This window comes from Saccoglossus kowalevskii, chromosome 14, assembly GCF_978046115.1.
Source record: "Saccoglossus kowalevskii chromosome 14, keSacKowa6.1, whole genome shotgun sequence".
In the NCBI taxonomy this organism is placed as follows: domain Eukaryota; kingdom Metazoa; phylum Hemichordata; class Enteropneusta; family Harrimaniidae; genus Saccoglossus; species Saccoglossus kowalevskii.
This window is the reverse complement of record NC_140654.1, coordinates 16,353,389-16,376,722: the sequence shown is the minus strand read 5'-3', so window position 1 is coordinate 16,376,722 and position 23,334 is coordinate 16,353,389. Positions and strand designations below refer to the sequence as shown.

The 23,334-nt window shown below is 35.7% G+C and overlaps 1 protein-coding gene across 1 annotated transcript in view; it reads right to left on the bottom strand.

The window, feature by feature from the left end:
* LOC102803717 (glycine receptor subunit alpha-2-like) overlaps positions 1-23,334 on the bottom strand; it is a 122,182-nt gene that overhangs the window by 55,664 nt on the left and 43,184 nt on the right. Inside the window, exon 2 of the mRNA XM_085507965.1 lies at positions 19,509-19,980. Coding sequence (XP_085364091.1) covers positions 19,509-19,564 — 56 coding nt within the window. The 5' untranslated portion in view covers positions 19,565-19,980. The remainder of the gene's footprint in view (positions 1-19,508; positions 19,981-23,334) is intronic.

Genomic DNA, 23,334 nt, shown 5'->3' with positions numbered 1-23,334 from the left:
CAAAACTGTTTTTCGCGTTTTTCTCGAGTTGAAGTTTTGATCGAGAACGACCCATTGGGACCGCCGCCAAATCAAGTGCGTTCGGACTAGGACATTCAAACTCGCAGTTATCGTTCAAAAGATAATGATGGTGCGAAATATGTCTGGGTTTTTAAAGAAAATGCTTTGTCACAGAATAATAGTCTGTTAAAGGTGCCAAGTATGAAATAATTTGGGGACAAAAAAACAAACCTGCATAGAAATCGGAATAATAGGTCTTTTGATTATCGGAGACACATTTCAATGGACTTGATTACGGACAATGCATAACTTAAATTTCACCAGGAAATTCCGCAGTGTGCTCTCGCAATCGCGTACTTAGTCATTTTTACAAGGTTCGCCATTTTTGATGTCACGTGATAATTATGTAAACAATGTCTGTCCAGTTTGTGCGAACTTGCACCTCTATACTTAGTCTTTTGATATATATAACCTAAATTACTATTTTGAACGAGACAACAGACAGAGAATGTTTTATTTAAAAACGTCACAAAACCTTCTCGCTACCTTAATAGCAGTGAGGATTTGTTCAGGAATAAAAGAACAGTACCGGATAGAAACAAATTGAAAGTCTAATCCATGCAGCTCACTTTGTGCTCTACCGTGCGACACCGATGTTATTACCACAATGCGCTCAAAATAGTAATATTCTTCGCCTGCATCTAACAATAACAACTGACACGGTGTGAGTATTGTTTTTAAATGGGCACGATGCCGATTACAAAAATTGTTCTGCCAGCAGGCGTATGATAATTGAGTTCACTCCAAATCGTTGTTTACCATGATTGTAAAACAATCTGATATGGAACGATCATTGCACGGTTTATTCTGCTAGAAATGTACGAGGGTGTGCATTGCAGAACTAACATTGGGGGTGTATATTTCTGTGCCATAGTACATGTACAAGTAGACATTGTTGTTATTTATCTTGATACGCCATTTGTACACGGCCTACATTTCATTGCATTCTTATTTTAACTTGGAGGTATTTAAACAAAAGATAAATAGCAGATTTAATAGTGAACTATTTGGAATAATACCCCCTAGGTGTACATCCTTTTTATAAAAAATGTATAACTATTCGTAATTGCATTTAATTCAACACAAAACGGAGAGACATGATTAGCAATGAGATTACACCGACACACGGTGCGCGTAGTGCGTTTATACCCAATTAGTGATTGGCCCAAATCATCATTTTGAAGTTTCACCTACAGTATGTATGTGAATCAAATGGTACAGGTCGACAACATGGTATAATGAAGCTATCATGGTAGAATATTCATGTCATACAGTTTCCAAATGAGGAGATATCTGAAGATAAACTGTACATTCACAGTGAATGAATACCTGTCTGCTTCCCGGCATATTTGAACAATTATTTAGATATTCTATTCCGAAAAAATAATTAGGGGCATTTCACTCTAAAACAGATTGTATTGTGAGTACTCTTTCAGTAGTCTAGTGCCATTTTCACAATAATTTGAGCATGTTGAATATAATAAACCCGGTTCCTCAGTGACATTTTGAATTATTAATGTTCTAATTTGCATAAACAAAATGGTCGCCAAACTAGACAAAATGAAATGTCTCTACCGACGTTTTCAAGGTTGGGGGACATTATGAAGACATTTTTAATAGAATAATTAGATTTACATAATCTTCATAAATATGCAAAATTTGCGGCCGCCATTACGGAAAACTTGTTTTCCCTATATCTCTGTAACTAAGCAAGCAAACATGACAAATACAGTGTCTAATCAAGCTATCCAGGGTAAGGGAATTTGATAAACAACAAGACAGGTGCTAAATTATGCAAGTTAACTGCCGTAATTGACATATGCAGTATATAACAATGTTTGTTTCCCAAGTGATTCATGCGAAAAGATTATGATGGATGCATTTTTATATCTAAACTCACACGCATCATCGAAAGTTTGGCAAAACAAACTGTTTGTTAAACTACCACTTATGCATTACATGGATAGCTAGCCTGGAGCTGACATTAACACATTGCCGTGTATTTTAATCCGGATTTCCGGAATTTACAGCGACGTTTCTTGCACTGTTTCTGACATGAAATCATTTCTAGGAAATTTTTCATTTGAGCTTATTGATAAGGAAACGGGCTGTAACCCTGGCAATCCTGATTAACTTTGTTTTCACCCGATGTTCACAGGTACAGGGAGTTTGGGAACGGCACAGTGACCATTTCTCCATACCATTGGTTGGTAATGTATTCTAAATATGTGGAACACTTTGCCTTGCTGCATCAACAGAATTTGTTCTCTGTAAACCATATAATATGTAGACAATCTATCCTGAAGATCAAATGGTCTTCACTGTGATTTTACCTATACGTAAGTTGATGAACAGTTGGTAGTGAAAATTGAGGATTCTCAATTTAGACTTCTTGGTGTAATGTGCAATGTAGGATATAACGTCACAAACGGTTAATGCATGAAATTGTAACGGAGCTGTTGCTGAATATTCTGCTAGTTTGTTGAAAACTGCATCAACGTGTATGTATCGTAGTTTCTTAGTAATACCAGACAACATCCGCATTGTACGCGTGCGAATTGGGAAACCAAAAAATACTTGAACATTTGCATTGAACTAGCTGTGCACCGCAAAACACTAATTGTGTGTTTGCTTCTTCATGATTGTCTCTTAGGTAACTCAATTCTATTGTTGTTTGCGACGATCTTACTCCCAGATCTTCTCTGAACCTACCAGCAACTACAATCTCCAGGAAATGACAGAAAATGCACAAATATCTACTTAGTTGTCGGCAAGTGACAGATAGTTCGCCCTGCCGTCTGATCAATCGCCCTGAATTCGTACGCTGATTTTGGCCCGTGGCCATACTGGCATTTGAGTTGCATGGAATGATTTGATTCCATCTAGAGTCTCATCAAAAATGTTTTCCTCAGTGTAGTGGGTAAACTTATTGGCTACATTGTTTGGTGGGGTATTAGCCGCAGTTGCTTGGACTATGGACTTCAGGGTACTTTCGGTTAAAGATGTGTCAACTTGTAGTACCTGTTTGTAATTGAGAAAACTCCACCAGATCCTTCGAACGTGTGGCCTGATTTTTGTATGGAGTACGCAGCAATCATCCTGATGACTCAAAACATACTCATTTCGACTAATCAGAGTTTACTTAATATGCAACTCATTGCAACTTACGGAAGTCGAGAGTCCAATAGTTAACCCCAAGTTAATTTCCACTCAGAGTTCACCATTGACTATACCCACATTCCATAACTCATGTCTGCCACAGTGTAGCACTTATTACTGTGTTGATTATTTTACAAATGTATTAATCTCATTTCCTGATTCCGAAAACAAGCATAAATCAGTTGGGAACCAAACATTGATATATAGGACACATGTCAATTCTGACAGTTTGGAATTTGCTTAATTTACATCTGTCTTCTTTGAAAACATGAATTAGACACTTCAACCCTTCAAAGAAATGAATTTCCTTAATGGCGAGGCCATTAATTTGCTTATTTAGGAAGATTATGTAATTCTAATTTCATTAGAAATGTCCTAATTATTTCCCCCGACCCTGAGATCATGGGTATATACATTTCACTTACCTAATTATGGCGATATTGGAGGAAACTTGGCAGCCATTTTGTTTATGCAAATTAGACTTTTAAACATTTTAAATATTGCTTGGAAACCAGGTTTATCGGATACTGCATGCTCAAATCATGCTCAAAAGTGTGGTTTCCAGCTTTTATTCCTTTTATTTTATGATAGTTTATACGTGTTTTGGGTTCATCTGATTACCATATGGGCAACAATGTTCCGGTCATTATGCATATTGGAAGTTTCAGTCAAATATTCGACTACACTAGATTTAGCTTTGTACCGAAATGTGGCTGCAATTCGAATGTTTACGTAAAATATAAGAAACCTAATTCTCAGTCATACAAATACGCAGAAAAATGTAATATTTGAGGTCGTGTACAATTTATAATACCACTGATGGAAACACCCAACCATATCTATTTAATTTTAACCGAAGCAAACTGGTTATCACGAATCACTGGTCATGAAATCGAATAATTTTGTCGTGGTGTTGCGTTTAGTAGACGTAACGACCAGGGCACTCAATACTGCGGCTCCACGCAACTTTCGATTAAACACACATCAATGTATAACACCACATATCAGGCCAATTCATGTGGTACCTTGTAATAGACACTGAAATGTACGCGCTTCACTTAGTTGTGTCTGCAGTCCACAAGAGTTAACAATTATATCGGATATTCAGCGATGGATTTACTAACAGATGCCAATTTCGGTTTGAAATACCCCGGGACAAGTCTTCCATGTTCTTCGTGTGATTAGGTGTTCGTATGCAGGAATTTTTTTCGCATAACAAATGTGGCTGAATTTTGTTATCGGTTGGCTTAATGTTGACTAAACGATTCGTTTAGCTGTGAAAGTTTAGTATTTTTTTCCTGATTTGTGGGAATCTGAAAACACGTTTCTCAACTTGTCTCTTTATTTACTAGTTGTTTCATGCCGTGTTCAATGCCCTATATAGTAAATATCGGTAAATTGATTTTAAATTCATTTTATTATCACGTGTACGCCAGCTGATTGTGCTGTTCCCTTATAAAAGGTGAGTAAAACAATCAATCACAATCTGGTTTACACGTTTATACATGCTAAAATCACAGAATTGAACTTTCTAGAGGTCATACTTTAATAATTAGGTCAACTTGAAACTACGCACACCGATACACACGGAGGGATTACGTCTGATCCGCGCGTGACTGAGGCTCATTTTTATCCTCGTTATTTCTGCTCTTTGTAATTCCTCAATCAGTATTTCGGTCAATAATCCAGTGTTTTAATGAGATTTTAGACGAATGATTTCATTAATATGGGTTATATATATTAATAGCTTTAGGATAATAATATTATGATACATTGTCAATAATAATATATGATTTTTTTCATCTATGAAGAATAATCTCACTATACAAACAAATGTAACAATGCCAATTTTGGCCTTTCTCCATAAGATATTTGACTCACGTTTCTCGAAATTGTTAGATGACACCCATTTCTTTTTTTAATTTTTTAGTATTCTGATGGCATGAACTCAATATAAGAATAACATATGATGAACGTGACATAAATGCAAAAACACACACTATGTTTTTTAATGTTGTTCGCGGAACATTGTGGAGGTATAGGGTAGAGTACTAAGTTGGGGAATTGGGGAGTCTTTTGCAATCCACTTTCCATTAAGGTAGGGTGGCGTATGAATAAATGGAGCAATGGGGTAGCAGCATTTCACTACAGTACCCCTTAGATGAGGCTTCGTTATTAATTACATGAATAGCGGGTAATTGTCCGGTCACATGACACACACATATATATGTATATATATATATTCAGAAACATTCAAAGACAATTTAACATCCCTTGTTTAATTCGTATCTAACCGCTCACCCCATTCACCGGGGAAACAAAATCGAAATGAGTTTTCATACAAAACGCAATAGGGACCCTTACTGTGACGTACTATGGCGTAAACAAGTGCAGATCAAAGCGCAGACAGATTGTATTCTGCTCTGGATTGCACGCAGTTACCTGTTTTCAATTCAAGTGATCATGTTATTGAACGTGGACAAAATGAATTGCTCTAAGTTGTCACGATAACAGTTAAACTGTTTCATGTCTTAGTATAAGAACCGCAATACGTTCTAATTTATCGTCACGGGGATCGGGTGTGATCAAATAGGAAAGTATAGTCGCTGTCAGCGCGCTCGCTACTTTGTATATACAAGTAATTCATCTAAATACTTTGTAATTATTATGATTATAATATTTACAATTTCCACAAACTGTTATTTAGTTTATTTGTTAATAATTTGTTTTTCTTACTGATCACATGGGGAAAATACCAAACGGCTCTAGCTTAAACCATATGCAGACTAAAATATAACACAACAAGAATGACACACTTTTCGTCCTATTCGATAATAACGCGTTTATATCTGACAATTCTCCTGTGGCCTCATTTAAATTTTGCGAAACTTGAAGAAACCGGAGTCGTGTCCGCCGGCGAAATTTCTGAAGGACAATTTTTAACCCTCGATTTGGAGGTTTATCTCTTGTTTGCATCTTTCCATTAACCTTCCGCCTCGTGATGTACCAGCGGGATGACGTCACTAGCGGGAGTATTTAGATGGGGAGATATGGGTCTGGTTAAAACCAGGCAGATGTTGGGGCATGATATGAAACAGAGGATAGTTACTGAAGCAATTGACAACTAAACACAGGTAATTCATCACATTCGTAGTGATCACCCCCCCAAAAAAAACGCAATCGATTAAAATACAGAATCGCACGGAAATAAATATTTTAGACAATGCATTAATAATATGTCGGGTTGGGAAATGCAACAAGAAAGATGGATCATAATATTGCAGCATATAAATGACTGCAATAAGACGACGAGCAGAGCTCTGCATCTGTCTATGGTTATCAACTTGTAGCTGTTATGAGAGCGATTACGCGTCTTATCACACTCTGTGTCGGGAACTATCTCCTTCCTTTCGATTTTGTTATTCGGAAATCGTTCTTATCTTTCAAACCGTGATGGTACATCGTATAACGCAAGATGCTATCCCGACTTTCTTTTAAAATATTGCCGTCGCCCTGGCACTCTTTCTTTTTTGCGATGGTACATCGTGACATTAAACAAACGACCTTTTTAAACTTTGTTTGCGCTTACAGTCTAGGCAAATACTCGACTGCCTCTAATGGTGATCTCCGGTGGTGCGTGACATCCTCACTCACGGAAAAGCGAGGATACCTTGGTCGCCACACCATGGTGAAGAAATGTCGAAGTACGCACCAGTTGTCACGGTGTCACAGAACAACTGCGCGGCAGATAGCGAATAAATTATTTGATCACGCACGTTTGAAGTAGGTCGGAAATGTATCGAAGTTGACCTAATATCCATTAGTATGAATGATACATCCCCCAGGGCCCAACATAATGTTGACAAGCCATGCTAAAACAAAACATCGATCGAATAAAACATGTTGAAAGGCGGGCATTGGACATTTTATTTTCCGCTTATTAACTCTTACATTGTTCACCTCCGTGCACCGTACGTGAACGTTAGTGTTTGTTAGGAAAATCTAGAAAATATTTCCTATTATTAACACCAGCGTGTGTTTTTATGCAAATCTTTTATCATACAATCGTCTAAGTGTCAAATATTTTACAATTTACATCTGTGCTCTGTATCAAAAATAAATTCAGTTCGTTACAATTCCGGGGTTTATCTTTTAAAGCGAAAAAACATAGCAGCGAAGTACCAAAAAAAATCCATGTGTACGACGTATCGTAGCGTGACATAATGCCCACACGTGAAGTTAACGAAACTATGAAGTGCATTGTAGTTCCGGAAATTGACAGTGATTTCATATTACCTAAAAGTGACTTCACCATTATGAGACCCGAATTTCCGGAAATGAAAAGATTATTCTAAAGCGAGTGTATCATTCATAAGTTAAACATGAAACTGAAGTCAGTTACCCTAAGATGACTGTTATCTACGATCTTCGGACTTTGCGGTTATTTCACAGAAATAAATAGCGAAATAAAATGTGCAACTTAATAAGTAATGATTTATTATCCGACCGAACTCGCTTGTTATCTCCATTAAAGTGATAAGATAATTTATACCTGAATGCGAAGAGAAACATATGGCTCTTCCAGGTTTGTTTTCTACAAAGACTATACAGAGTCACGACACGATCTTGTCATTGTCTGGTAGCTTGCACATGTTGTCTATGTCTGATTTCTCAAAAGCTGCATGTCAGAAAAGATGATACTATGACGCCTCGAAGCGCCTACTAAATAAGTCAACGCGGATGACTCCGAATAGCCGATAATTGTCACTCTATGGACGTGTTGTGTTTATATATGTAGGAAGACTACTGACAGACATTAGAGAACATGATTATTAAATTATTCCACATAGGGCAACTCGTAAAATCACACGTATATATCTACACTTGTCTTAACAAAGAGTTGGTAGCGCAATTTCGATGCTGGGAAACTAGATAGGGTATTGTGCTATCATAGGAATACGATTAAGTATACACCGTCGTACATGCAGACTTGACGGTTAAATAAGTGGCATGGAAGGGACAGGAAAACATAAACCCTTAAGGTACAGAAGAAGCACATATTTTTTTTAAACAATTTAACACAACCGACTCCGTACCCACGTTGGTGTATATAAACTCTTGCAGAATTATATGTTTTCAAAACAATCAAATAAAAATAGCACAACGATAAATCATAATCCCACATTCAAGTTCTTGGAAATGGCTACCTAGATGAATGCAATACCCGAACCATTTGATATTTTGCAAACTCGCCTGTACTTAATTTGACTACATCCGAATGTGCTCGAACCACAATCGACAATTAAGGTATATCAATGTAATTACGAAACAAGACCAAGACCGTATATCTTCGATCTCATCAGATAAAGTCAAAATTATGCGATCATTTTAAGGTCTAATCATATCAATTTGCGAAAAATTTCATTTCGTTGGTTGCTGCGAAATTGAGATAAATTATATTTTCAGTGGCTCCGGATCAACGCATAACGTATAAGAAACGATCAACTGTTATTCATGATTTAGCTTACAATATATATTGTTTCGTTTCTTCGAAATGTATTTATTTTGTGTAAATTTCATCGATAATATCAAGATACCAACAGACTGGAGATGTTCTAAGTAAGCAAAACTAATTTGTACGAATTCGTATATAGTATATAGGCATAGTCACAATCGTTTAAATAACAAGAACACATCAACCATGACAACGCCATTCATTATCGTTATTAAAAAAAAATATTTTTTGAGCTTTCTATTATCCAAACAGTCTTGGCTATAGACTGTTAAAATTTTGTAGAATTGTGAATGGTGGAACATACTCAAAAACGATTTTAAAATATAGATTTAGCAAGGCTGTACATACATAATAAAAAAGAAACATGGTGAATAAAAGAAATTATGGGAACTCCATATTATGCACTATATTTAACTTTTAACAAAACGATAATATATTTAAATTTGGAACTGTTACAGCCATTGTAATTATGAGCATTAGCAAACTTCTTACTGGGTGAATTGTTATGCAAATTAGCAATTATTTCAGCTTCTTTTTAGTGCACATCCCATAACTTTAAAACAATAGCTCCTAGACGCTTCGACCTTTTGTTTTGAATTTTCACAAATGATTGACAATGTGTTTATCTTCAAAACGCCGTCGGGCATTGTTTTTGGTTGAACAGTGTTACAACAATCGTACATACAACTAGCCTGGGTGTTAATTTATGCATAAACTTGAAGTAGTGGAATTTGGGCTGCTGCCCTGCAAAATTGACAACTGGTAGACAGTTTCCAAGACGGCGCTTTTTTCATAGTAAACAGATGTATCCATAAACCAATTTTGAAAGGAAACAGAAGCATGGTTTAGAAGCTATTTTTTTAAAATCACTTTTGACCAAAAATGCACATTTTGTGCATATTTCAAACTACAGTGTCCATAAAAAAAATACTAACAAAATTTTAAAATTCATACAATAAGATTTCCGGAAATATATAGTTTTGTGGACAAGGGAGGTCATCTTGGTTTCCTAATTAACTAATTAAAATACCTGTCAGGTAAACTGCATCTCTACCTCGAGAACCTAAAATCGACGATGTGTAAAAATACATATTGCACAGGGAAAACTGAATATGTGGCTGACTGTCATCATGATACGCGGAGGCCGGCACCATTTTCTTGTTTATACCGCACTCGATACAGAGTCAACCAGGATGCACCATACACACGCCGTTCATGTAACCAAGCCACAAAAACGGGTGGACAGTGATCTCTGAATGAGGAACGCAACAAGGTCACATTTTTTGACGATGGTGCTTACTTTGTGAACGTGACTATAATTTTCAGTTCACAACAATCTACATTTTTTTTTATTTAATGTGCGCTCGCACATTATCATTTCAATTTGTACTATAACTGTAGTCGTGTTCGGCAACGACAATGACACGAAATGTAGCGACAACTGTGTCGATTGTTGTTCAGTCTTATCGCTACGTCTTTTCCCCGGGGTCATGGCAAAGACAACGCGGAAGTGAAGTCGTGCATACAGATCTTAGGTATAGGTTTTTTTTGCTAGAGATATATATCACGACCTTTTAAATAACGAAGAGATTAACTTTAAGACAAAGTGAAAAACAACCTTTGAAAGGTTTTGCCTAAGAGATTAGCCATTGTTGAACGGGTTGAAACACCGTTGCATCCTCAGAATGTTGTGTATAACCTGTTCACAGCGGAATAATTAATGGGTCGTACGTTGTATAACTACGCCACTCGTAACTACGCCGAAAATAGGCCATAATATATCGGACATTTGTGATCAAACTATGTTCTTATATTGACAACTGCCATTTTTTCTCCCTGAACCTTTCACAAAAAAAAATAAAAAATACAACACAATTTAATTCGGGTAAATTATTCATTTTAAAACATCCTCTCATACTTATCTGGTAATCGAAATGACACAGAATTATTCCTGAGCACAACAATACTATATCTCAATAATAAATTGCAAACGATAGAACATGTACCACTCATTATATAATCTTTGTAACCGATTCACCATACAATTATAACTTAACATATTCTAAATTATATTAACATATTCTACCGAGCTTTCTATTTGAAATGTTTCTAGTGGTGCCTGGATTTTAAAGATGTTCTTCCAAGCGCGCGATTGTCGGATGCTCCACTGCGTTTATTGTGATCGGTTCGGAAAATGCAAATTCGTATTATCGACAGTCAGTATGAAGGATTCAATGAAATCCCATATACGACGCGTTTTAATGATATGTTTTCCGATTCACGTTTAATCGGATCATTCTGTGACAATTCTATACGTATCAGGATTAAGAAATGGCATTCCAGTGAACTTGTTGTCATAACACACCGACGAGAGAGTTAATGTATACATGCGCCAGGTGGCTTGGTGTGTCAAGTGACTTGCGAAATCAAGTGATTGTGCGAGCAGTATGGCTGCGTTCCGTGCAGATCATGTGACGTACCGAGACTTGCGATGCATCACGTGATTGCCCAATTCGTGACGTGGTAAGTCATTTGATTTAGCATATTCAGTGACGTAGCGTCAGAGATTTATTTTGAATTGTAGTGCCATATGGAACCTTTATAATATATATAATCTATATTTTATAAAAAAATTACTGCACTTTATAAAATAGTTGAATATTTTGTGTTAATTTCGAAATAATTGAATAACTGATGCTGAGACGTCAGACCATGGGAATCCCCTAATATCAACAACGCGCTCGCGTGCGTCGACCATGTTACATTTTCATAACGGTGAATGTGCCATACACTCTTATTACCGAATTTGAATATAAAAGAAATGTCACTTATCAGTTAATCGCCTTCCAACTTCCATATGACCCGTGAATACAAATAATTCTAAGACGGGAAATATAATCCAGCGTACAATTGTGTTTTTAATTAAATCGAGATCGTATAACCTAGATCTCAATAAAAGCATATTTATGCACGGAGAATTTGTCACGATAGCGATTGTATCGCTTGGTAATTATTTTGGTATAAATGTTTTGCTATATCCGCTTTCAAATAGACTTGTCGACACTTCTACTTCGAAACGTAATTGACATGGCATGCCGATGTCCAATAATAATAATAATAATAATAATAATAATAATAATAATAATAATAATAAAAGATGGTGTATGTCGGCGCTGACGCTACGTACAGTAGAGTAAAGTCGTGGTGTAGATGTAATTCCAACTTTCGTTCATTTCTTATTCTCATGTATTCTAGTGTGACGTGAATTGGCTTGGACAGGTTACGCGGTCTCTGCACGAAATAAGTTTAGTTATTAATCAGTTTTATTCAGATGTCCGGTGGCCGAGGGAAAGACGCGCCGTGACGTGTAGCTGGGCGGTTCGGACGGACGCGCGCGTTGATTCGAATCACCCACGCAGTACATGTTTATTTTGGAGTAAATAATAATTATTAAGCATGTATTTGGTGTTAAATATTTGAAGGGATTACACTGAACATTTTGATTATTAATTAAAGCGGAGCAGAGGTCTAGCATTTGTCAGTTCGTACAAGAAATTTGAGATCTATGAATGAGTTTTAGCGATAAAAACAACATGTATGTGCTGCGAAAATATCGGGTAGAAAACGGGCTGTGAAAAAAAAAACGACAAACGTCCATTTTGCCTGGCGTTATTCCGCCTCTAGGTGGCGCTGTATGATGACGTCATTAATGAACATGATGTCTCAGCATATCGCAATTGTATACACGTACCTATTCTATTCTGGTTTCCACAAACTTTGAATAGCCGCCAAGGGATGCTACCCACATGGTGTTCATAAAAGTAAATTACGAACATATAGACACGTAGAGGCGGAATTCGACCTCACGACCACGAAAAATCACCTCGCCACAGTGAGCAGACGTACACCTTAGTACACCATATTCTGTATGCACTGCAAACTATTACACAGGGAGTCGTTTTAAATAACTTAAACATCTACGCACATACTGGTAGTCTAACCTGCTGGCCTTGACAGTAATAACATCATATATGATCTAATTTTAAACATTGCAATGTTTGATGTTTGGTAATTTACACAGAAATGTGAAGAATTAAATTTGCATAATTGTACATTAACAATTTAGTCGAGCATTTCAACTCTTATTACTGGCACGCGGAATGAAATGTCGGAAACTGAAGATTTCCAGGAATAATAGATTTACTCCTGGAAAATAAATCACATTTATTTGACGACTAGAAAATATGTACATATCATTTTTATATTGAATTACCTAAAAAAACAAAAAAAAAACTCGACATTGCATCCCATTCTAATATCGCGTAATATACAACATCAATAGCCATCTTTGAAACATGATTATTGAGACAGCCACCGAATTGTGAAGTGCCCACACACAGAACTGAATCTATTTAGGCAATCGGTGCAAACACGCCAATTTAGAAACAAAAAGGTTCACACGTGCAAAATGAATTATAGAGAACATTTCGAGATAAGGTGCTGAACCATATGAAAACTTGTTTTGTTAAGTTTAACTGTAAATGGTATTTCCACCCCGAGAGAATCGGTTCTTAAACAGTGAGTACATAATGTTTGCTCTCAACAAAAAATCATTGATATTATATGACAACATATGACTCTTTTACAGCGTATGACGTAATCGTAATTATATTGGTGCTGTATTATGTGATCCAATCTTTTTGATTACACATTTTCTTTTGAATATTAACAGCCACCATAAAATGTGTAGCATTTTTTTAATTCAGTAAAGTTTGGCCAGTAAACTCAGTGTATTATTTCCATGTTACAGTAATGTTACATGGCACGTTGTAATAAAATTACACTATTTTATGCAAATTATTCCGTAGTTGATTGTGGAATATTTCTAACACATATCACTCCAAAATGATATAATCAATTTTTATGAAAGTAACAAGACATCCTGGAAATGTTGAAATTACTTTGCCGGTTCAGTTTGCAGCGTCTTTTAAACAACTGCGAACGAGGCTAAGATTTGCTGGCGTACTCAATTAAACAAAATACCACGGGATTTAGAAACTTGCAAATGGTATATGTACTAGTTAAATTTAAGTCACGTGTTTGATGGCAAATTTACCACGAGAGTGCAGTGAAGGAAGTTATGTCTCGTAATCAAACAAGTACATTGACCATGACAAAGCATATATATTCACGAACATTCTAAAACGCCTATTTGCCAATTCAAGAGAGCTTTGGCACAATAACACTCGCAATGTAGCTGAACTTGAAATGAAGCTTCTATCGCCGATTATAATAATCAATAACTTGATTGTTTGTGAAATGAAGACTAAAATCTACTAGACAGACGACTAGTTTCCATTCTAACAGTCATTTCCAGTCACTTAAATGACATTACCATAATGTAAAGCCATGTAACAAAGAATATAACTTCCTGTTTGCTTTTCTAGTGAGGCAAAACTAATTTATGCTTAGTAATAAAGACTGAAGAATAGAAATATACAGGTACAGTCTGTAAATATTATCATTGATAAACTGTTTCACTTTTCGATTGGTATTATTCATTTTACAGTTTCTGGTGAATCCTTAAAGAAAACCGAAACAAAAGTATGCAATCTACTCGTTGTAGACATATACGTTGCGTTGCGTTGTTTTTTGTACGTAGATCGCTTGTACATTTCTTTCATTTATACACATGGAAATGAATCCCCCACATTTCTGAGACATAAAACAAATTCGAACTAGGGAGATTGTGTGCCGGTATGATGCGGAGAACACAATAGTGGAACTTCATCGCACACCCTTGAATACAATCATTCAATTGATTGTTTTTTTTTCTAAATACACACTGCATAACAATTCACATCCAATCTCCAACTAAAGGTAGAACAACGTATGGAGAAGCGTGGAACGTAAAACCCAATCCAAGACGTATTTGGTAAATCGATGAATGCCTACGGAGAAATTACGCTCGTTTTGTTTGAAAAAAACACACACCCCGTGTTTGTACAACAAATCAGTGTTGTAAAGCAAATCGCTTCACATGGAGCCCGTGGATGAAATAATATGTATTGATTTGAGAGTTGGAAACCTTTATCGCTTTATCTTACATAATGTAATTCAAATGAACGTCACCCGAGGGTTGAGTTCGATGACTCGCTTGTTCTAATGTCTATTAAATTCTCGTTTCCTGTCTACAGTGCGAGTACCTTGTTGACTCGTCTGTCAGGTTTCAGTCTACGTTGTACATCTGCCAATCTCTAAGCAGTGAATCAACGCACCGAGTTGTTTCAACATGAAACACGGTGTTCTGGCTTTGCAAGCAAATCTCTTAACCACTAAATACTATCTTTTTAAAACTTGTTTAACGTTTAGCTTTGAAACCCACATCTGGGAAAACATATATCAGTATCAAATAGAAAGAGCAAATGTATACGTGTCGCACTAATTAAGACACCCTGGTGCACTACAAATCACGGAATAATTTTAGGTAAAAATCATTCAAATCAACACTGGTCGAAATTTTAAAAAAAAATGGTTGTTGACCGTAAAATGAAAATGAGTTTTTACGCAGAAAACTTGTTGAAAATGTCGAAAGTAAGAAAATATATAAATCTGGGATTATGTTTTTTTTATCTCGGCAACAAACTTTCGTTAAAACTACAAGTGTGCCACACGCCCGACAGTGATCGACTGAGATTGTAAAATGTATTAGTACACACGCGCACACACATATCGCTTACTTCACAGTAGCGATCTTGCTAATATTGTCGAGTATTGAACAGAACGCGATTGCACGGAGCCGCATCTTTTTTGTGAGCTCTACATTTTGCAAACCCAAACACTTGAATACGCGTCTCACTTAATCACAACCATTTGTTTGAGTTTACCATTACATGTATAAAAGTTTTGTTTTAACTGATACAAAAACCTATATGTTAGACAATATTGAATTATTCGATTTCGATTCGATTCGATTCGATTCGATTTATTAAATATACAGAATACGCTGTATACACCACGCCACAACTTTGACATAATACGCTGTGTACGCCTTGCCACAATTTTGACATTATACGCTGCATACACCATGAAAAAATTTTGATATAATACGCTGCATACACAATGAAACAATTTTGACATAATACGCTGCATACACCATGAAACAATTTTGACATAATACGCTGCATACACCATGAAACAATTTTGACATAATACGCTGCATACACCATGAAACAATTTTGACATAATACACTGCATACACCATGAAACAATTTTGACATAATACGCTGCATACACCATGAAACAATTTTGATATAATACGCTGCATATACCATGAACCAATTTTGACATAATACGCTGCATACACGATGAAACACTTTTGATATAATACGCTGCATATACCATGAACCAATTTTGACATTATACGCCGCATACACCATGAAACAATTTTGACATAATACGCTGCATACACCATGAAACAATTTTGACATAATACGCTGCATACACCATGAAACAATTTTGACATAATACGCTGCATACACCATGAAACAATTTTGATATAATACGCTGCATACACAATGAAACAATTTTGACATAATACGCTGCATACACCATGAAACAATTTTGACATAATACGCTGCATACACCATGAAACAATTTTGACATAATACGCTGCATACACCATGAAACAATTTTGACATAATACACTGCATACACCATGAAACAATTTTGACATAATATGCTGCATACACCATGGAACAATTTTGACATAATACGCTGCATACACCATGAAACAATTTTGACATAATACGCTGCAGACACCATGAAACAATTTTGACATAATACGCTGCATACACCATGAAACAATTTTGATATAATACGCTGCATATACCATGAACCAATTTTGACATAATACGCTGCATACACAATGAAACAATTTTGACATAATACGCTGCATACACGATGAAACACTTTTGATATAATACGCTGCATATACCATGAACCAATTTTGACATTATACGCCGCATACACCATGAAACAATTTTGATATAATACGCTGCATACACCATGAAACAATTTTGACATAATACGCTGCATACACCATGAAACAATTTTGACATAATACGCTGCATACACCATGAAACAATTTTGATATAATACGCTGCATACACAATGAAACAATTTTGACATAATACGCTGCATACACGATGAAACAATTTTGATATAATACGCTGCATATACCATGAACCAATGTTGACATTATACGCTGCATACACCATGAAACAATTTTGATATAATAAGCTGCATACACCATGAAACAATTTTGACATAATACGCTGCATACACCATGAAACAATTTTGATATAATACGCTGCATACACAATGAAACAATTTTGACATAATACGCTACATATACCATGAAACAATTTTGACATTATACGCTGCATAAACCATGAACCAATTTTGACATAATACGCTGCATACACCATAAAACAATTTTGACATAATACGCTGCATACACCATGAAACAATTTTGACATAATACGCTACATACACCATGAAACAATTTTGACATAATACGCTGCATACACTATGAAACATTTTTGACATTACACGCTGCATACACCATGAAACAATTTTGACATAATACACTGTATACACCATGAAACAATTTTGACATAATACGCTACATATACCATGAAACAATTTTGACATAATACGCTGCATACACCATGAAACAATTTTGACATAATACGATGCATACACCATGAAACAATTTTGACATAATACGCTGCATACACCATGAAACAATTTTGACATAATACGCTGCATACACCATGAAACAATTTTGACATAATACGCTGCATACATCATGAAACAATGTTGACATAATACGCTGCATACACCATGAAACAATTTTGACATTATACGCTGCATACACCATGAAACAATGTTGACATAATACGCTGCATATACCATGAACCAATTTTGACATAATACGCTGCATACACCATGAAACTATGTTGACATAATACGCTGCATACACCATGAAACAATTTTGACATTATACGCTGCATACACCATGAAACAATTTTGACATAATACGCTGCATACACCATGAAACAATTTTGACATAATACGCTGCATACACCATGAAACAATTTTGACATAATACGCTGCATACACCATGAACCAATTTTGACATAATACGCTGCATACACCATGAAACAATTTTGACACAATACGCTGCATACACCATGAAATAATTTTGACATAATACGCTGCATACACCATGAAACAATTTTGACATTATACGCTGCATACACCATGAAATAATTTTGACATAATACGCTGCATACACCATGAAACAATTTTGACATTATACGCTGCATACACCATGCCCCGAATTTGACATAGTACGCTGTATACACCATGCCACATTTTTTGAAAAAAAAGAATAACACAGCGATGAAGACTTTCCCTTTTCGTCATTGTAAAATTGTTTCGTTTGTATGTAGAAAAATACAATATTTTAACCAAGTACATAGTACATAGTTTGTAATTTTATTCAGCTTCTTTCAGTCATAATTCAAGACTGTCACAAATAAAAGACAGATATATTGAGAAGAAGGCAAATTATTTTTTTTCGGTAATATTCTTGTGTAATCGGTAATTATGAAAATTATTTATGGGTGCATAGGAAATACATTTCATTATGAATTATTCTTAATATAAATTTATGATTTATCTTGTCAAATCAGTTTTATTAGGGTTTTTCCTAAAAAATTCACTATGTCGAAAACGGAAAGTCTTTATCGTAATGTTGAATACGCTACACATACGGGATTTCGAATTTGAAACATAGAGCTCGAAGTGAACAAATATGCTGCGAAAAAAGTGTTCCGATTATGACACAAACATGAAACAAAATATTGTTTGAAATCCATAAAAGTATTTTAACACTGTATTGCCTTCTCAGGTGCTAATCGATAGGCGATATCCAAACTAAGATTGCAGAATTTAACAACGCGGAAGTACTTTAACACTGAGAACACATTGCGTTCTCTTGTTTTTAGTCGATAGCGATATTCAAGATAAGATCGCAAAAATTAATCTTTTCATCTTGATTGATGTTCAAATATAACAGGACTGCTCTTTAAGGTTGTGAACAATATATTATATAAAACTATAAATAAACTATACCAAAATATATACAAAAACCGCTGAAAAATACCTAGACGTGAAATCAGAAGAATTTATATATTTTTTACATATTGTAATTTAGAATACTATGGCAAAATTAATCTTAGAGTTTCAGAATATTTGTTTGTGTATTATGTTATTTTAGTTGTTAAAAACGTGGATGCTTGATGGATTGACGTTTATTTTATACTGACATTAGTTCGAAATCTCGTTTGTGGGTTAAGTCGAAGTATAGACCGTACGGGTGTGACAGGTGTGCGTTAAGTTCTGCTGTGCAAACATGTCACATATTAGATGCATATGCGTATATGTTCACGTTTGACAAACAGCGAGTCTTTGGATTATTTTTAGCTGCTTATCCCCGTATTGTTGCATTCGCGTTGACCGTGTAGGTCCTAATTATAGCTGAGGTGAATGCCAGTTCAATATAATTCACATACGTATTGTTTAAAAATTACATGGCATAATCTACAAAACGGAACTGGGCACCATATATAAACCGACCACGGTATAAAAAAAACAAAAAAAAAACGCTCTACACTACAAGTGAATGTGTTGGTACATGTCTTACCTCGTTGCGATCACCAGTGATGCCAGTAATGGGAAAATGACTCGCGTATTCACCATGGCCTGCCTCGCTAATTTTTAAGACTCGCTCGCTAATGTCCTCGTCACTGGAACGCGACACGCGGAAACACCGCTTCACGTTAGGGGCGGTCAGTTCATAATATTCCGATGGATTGAAGAGGTTCAAACACGAGCGTCGACGCTACGATCCATGTGTGCGTGAGTTGTGAGAGCTATTTCGAAGTACTGTTCCGCTAAATGCCTACATCAAGTAGTATACCACGTGGTGCAGGCAATTTGCAGTCGACTGTCCACTCAAATAAGGACCTTTGCCGTCACACGATGTTTTCTCAATTAACACAGGTCAGTAATCTGTATCTTCAGCGGCCCTCTACATCCAGTTTCAACGTCTTCAATTCATGGAGTGGGTGTAGAAATACAGCTGCCTAATCGCTACTTGGGGCATCTTCTGACTTCTGAAGGTGGAGTAGAAAACAATGGTTAAAAGCTTTCTCGTTATAATCATTTGATTTCACCGAGCGCTATGCGCCGGAATTCTAAACTGCAGCTGAGTAGCGCAAGAGTCTCATTGCTATGAAGCCCACCTAAGACACCAGTGGAATGTCGGCATATATATATTATACATACATACATACACACACACACACATACACTTAAGTGGTCTTAATGCACTGTATAGCAGGGAGACGCCATAACCGGGCTTCCAACTGAATTACATAAATATCGAGTTCACAGTCAGTAACACGATCACCAGCACGCCATCACTGAATATAGCGTGTTACGTAATTAGATAATTGACATTATATATTGAGCAGAGGAAAACATAATGAGAGAAACAAGTATACTACCAAGCTATAAACTTACAAGTGTACACGACTGACATCTTTTATTCATTCAATGCATGCAGGCATATTCTCATTTATTCATTTGTTTCACTTTTTCAAATAACCTCGATAGCTTGAAAATTGAAAAAAAATAAAATAAAAATTATATACATGCGTTTTCTGCGCTGTTTACATATATTCATGTATAAATCTACCTGTTAGTGACGATCACTTATCTTATCTTAATGTATTTTTATATTATTGTATTTTAGAATGTTTTGTGGTATAAACAGTAAAGTAAAACGTTATCGACTGATGAAAACATTAGTTTCCATACAAGTGTCAATTTAAAAATGTGTTTTTTTTGCATGATCCGTCAGATTATTGTATTCACAACACAGACTATAAAAAGCGTTATGATATATATATATATATATATATATATATATATATATATATATATATATATATATAATATGCTTTTTCACACTTGTATTTATATATGTCATCGCAAAAATCAAACAAACACGAATATGCCTATAAGTTTGACGTCCGAACGTTCATCAATATATATGCCGCAGTTTTCTCACTTCTAACATTGATGGCGCTGCTAATAGTGACTGCAACTTTCGGATAAAAATCTGCGTATGGTTGACCAAGCTTGATCTCTTTGATGAATTGAGTAATATCAAAATTACTACTGGAGCAAAAATACCACGATTTTTTTTTCTATTTCAAGATACCTTTACTCAAGTATTTGGGGTCTTATTAATTTTAATCTGTCACATTTTTGTTTGTATTTTAGAGATAAACAAAAGAATAAAACAGAAAATAGTTGCGCAAAGATACACTTCAGAATATTTATAGTATTCTAGGTATATCCAGAAACAACTGATTATTTCAAAATTATCTATTTGCGCTTGAATTTCTTTTTACAAAACTTCATTAGAACACACGCTAAGTTCAGAAAATTCATCTGTAGCAGCAATAATGTCACAAGGCGCTGATATGGGCGAACTTGTTGACGATATATCGGTCATGTGACCGAAAAATGAAAACAAACTCTGATTAATAAGCGTCGTTTTTGTAAATGACAACCTTTTTTTAAAATTTAAATCGCAATGTCTGCATGCCATCATTTTAAATCAGTTTATACATAATAAGTCGCCATGTGTGCGTGGTATGTGCTTCTGACATACACATATCATACTATAATGAATTACGTCACACGTTTCATGCATGTTTAGTAACCACATTATGCAAATATTGCAAATTATTCAAACTGCCTATCATCCAACAATAAATGTATTTTAATGCCACTCAAGATAGCAATGATATGTGCATCAAACGACTACGCGGCGTCACGACTACTAACATTATTAAGTAGATTGGACCCACATTGATTATTATATTATATTATTATACATCTTTCACCGTAACATCATAAGTTACAGCATGCCGTAATTTTGTGGTATTTTACGGGGTATTTTCATCCTAATATATAAAGAAATGCGTAAGCGTACTTTAATAATAACATGGGTTTGTTCGGACTCCACACAAAGAAGTTCACTGACTCTGTTTTAAAAATTTCGGATTTCGGCATTCCTTGGATGTATCATTTGAAGGAAAAGATGTACAATAATACGGTTATTACGAGGATACCTCAACATATGCACTCAGACAGTACACCGTCGCATCGACCTCCGCTTCGCGTCTGTCGATACTGCCGCTGCACTGTCTTCATGCATACTTTGATGTATCCTCGTAATAACCTCATATTATTATATTAAATCTCCATCATGCTTTCGTAATTTCTGACTGGTTTCTTCGTTGAATTCACGTCTCAAAATGTTACACGGTCACATGGGATGATTACGTCATATATTAATATTGATATGAGTTATAGTGTTGTATAATACACTTATATATTAGGAAGTTGATTCCCATGATGCATTGCATATATGCGCATTAATGTGCTTTCGAACCCACAATCATTCGGATATAATTAGTCTGCTCATCACTTGGCTACGTATTTTTCAAGATCATAATATTCGAGAAAACGTGTCACTCAATTTTGAAGTACCTCGACGTTTATACGATTGACGTGAACTCTATCGGGGTGAACATGCAGGTGCTCGGGAACGTTGTACGCCATCTCGTTCGATCGACGACCTGACACATAGGTTGCATAGTGAATGATTCGAGAGGAGGTGGGTAGTATAGATACCTCGTTCTCGAATTGTCACCTACATTCACATACAGACTCGAGGGAATACACAATTCTGTTAACGCGATGGGCGCGATCAGTAAGATCGGTGGCTGTCTGCACAATGAATACGGCAGCCGCATTTCCAAATTGTCGGTTAATGATAATCAGTGCAAAGAAGTAAGATGACATCTTTGTTTGTTTTCATTCGAAGGGCGCCAAGTCTGGTCCACATAAGGCGATAAGTGATGTATTTATGTACGACGATACATTGTAAAATTATATGATGACTGTTTTATTGCATTATGTGAATTGAATTTTTGGTATGGATTAAGAAATTATTTCAATATAAATTTATTATTTTACGGAAACTACTTAAGGGCATTTAACTTGGAAAGTCCCCAAAGCCCGTAAGATTAAATATGGCAAACTATTTTTTTTTCAGAAATAGATTACATTAGAAAATTACCTCCCCGCGTCCAAGCTTTGTTATTGTTCATATTAAGACACCAATCACGTTATTGTCTGACCACTAATTTTGGTTTAACCATTGTTCTGTTTCTTGTAGTTTAAAAATCTCTCGATAAAATCAATTCAATCATTATTATTCGTAGAATATCGTTTAATTTTCTGCCTCGAAGAAAAAGACATGTGCGTTTTCTTGTTTCAACCTTCACTGAATTCTCGATGAGTTATTTGACCTACTGACTGTCACGTGACTGTCGGCGCAGACGTCAAGAACACAGCGCGGCTCTGCGACAACGCTGGCGCCAAATCAT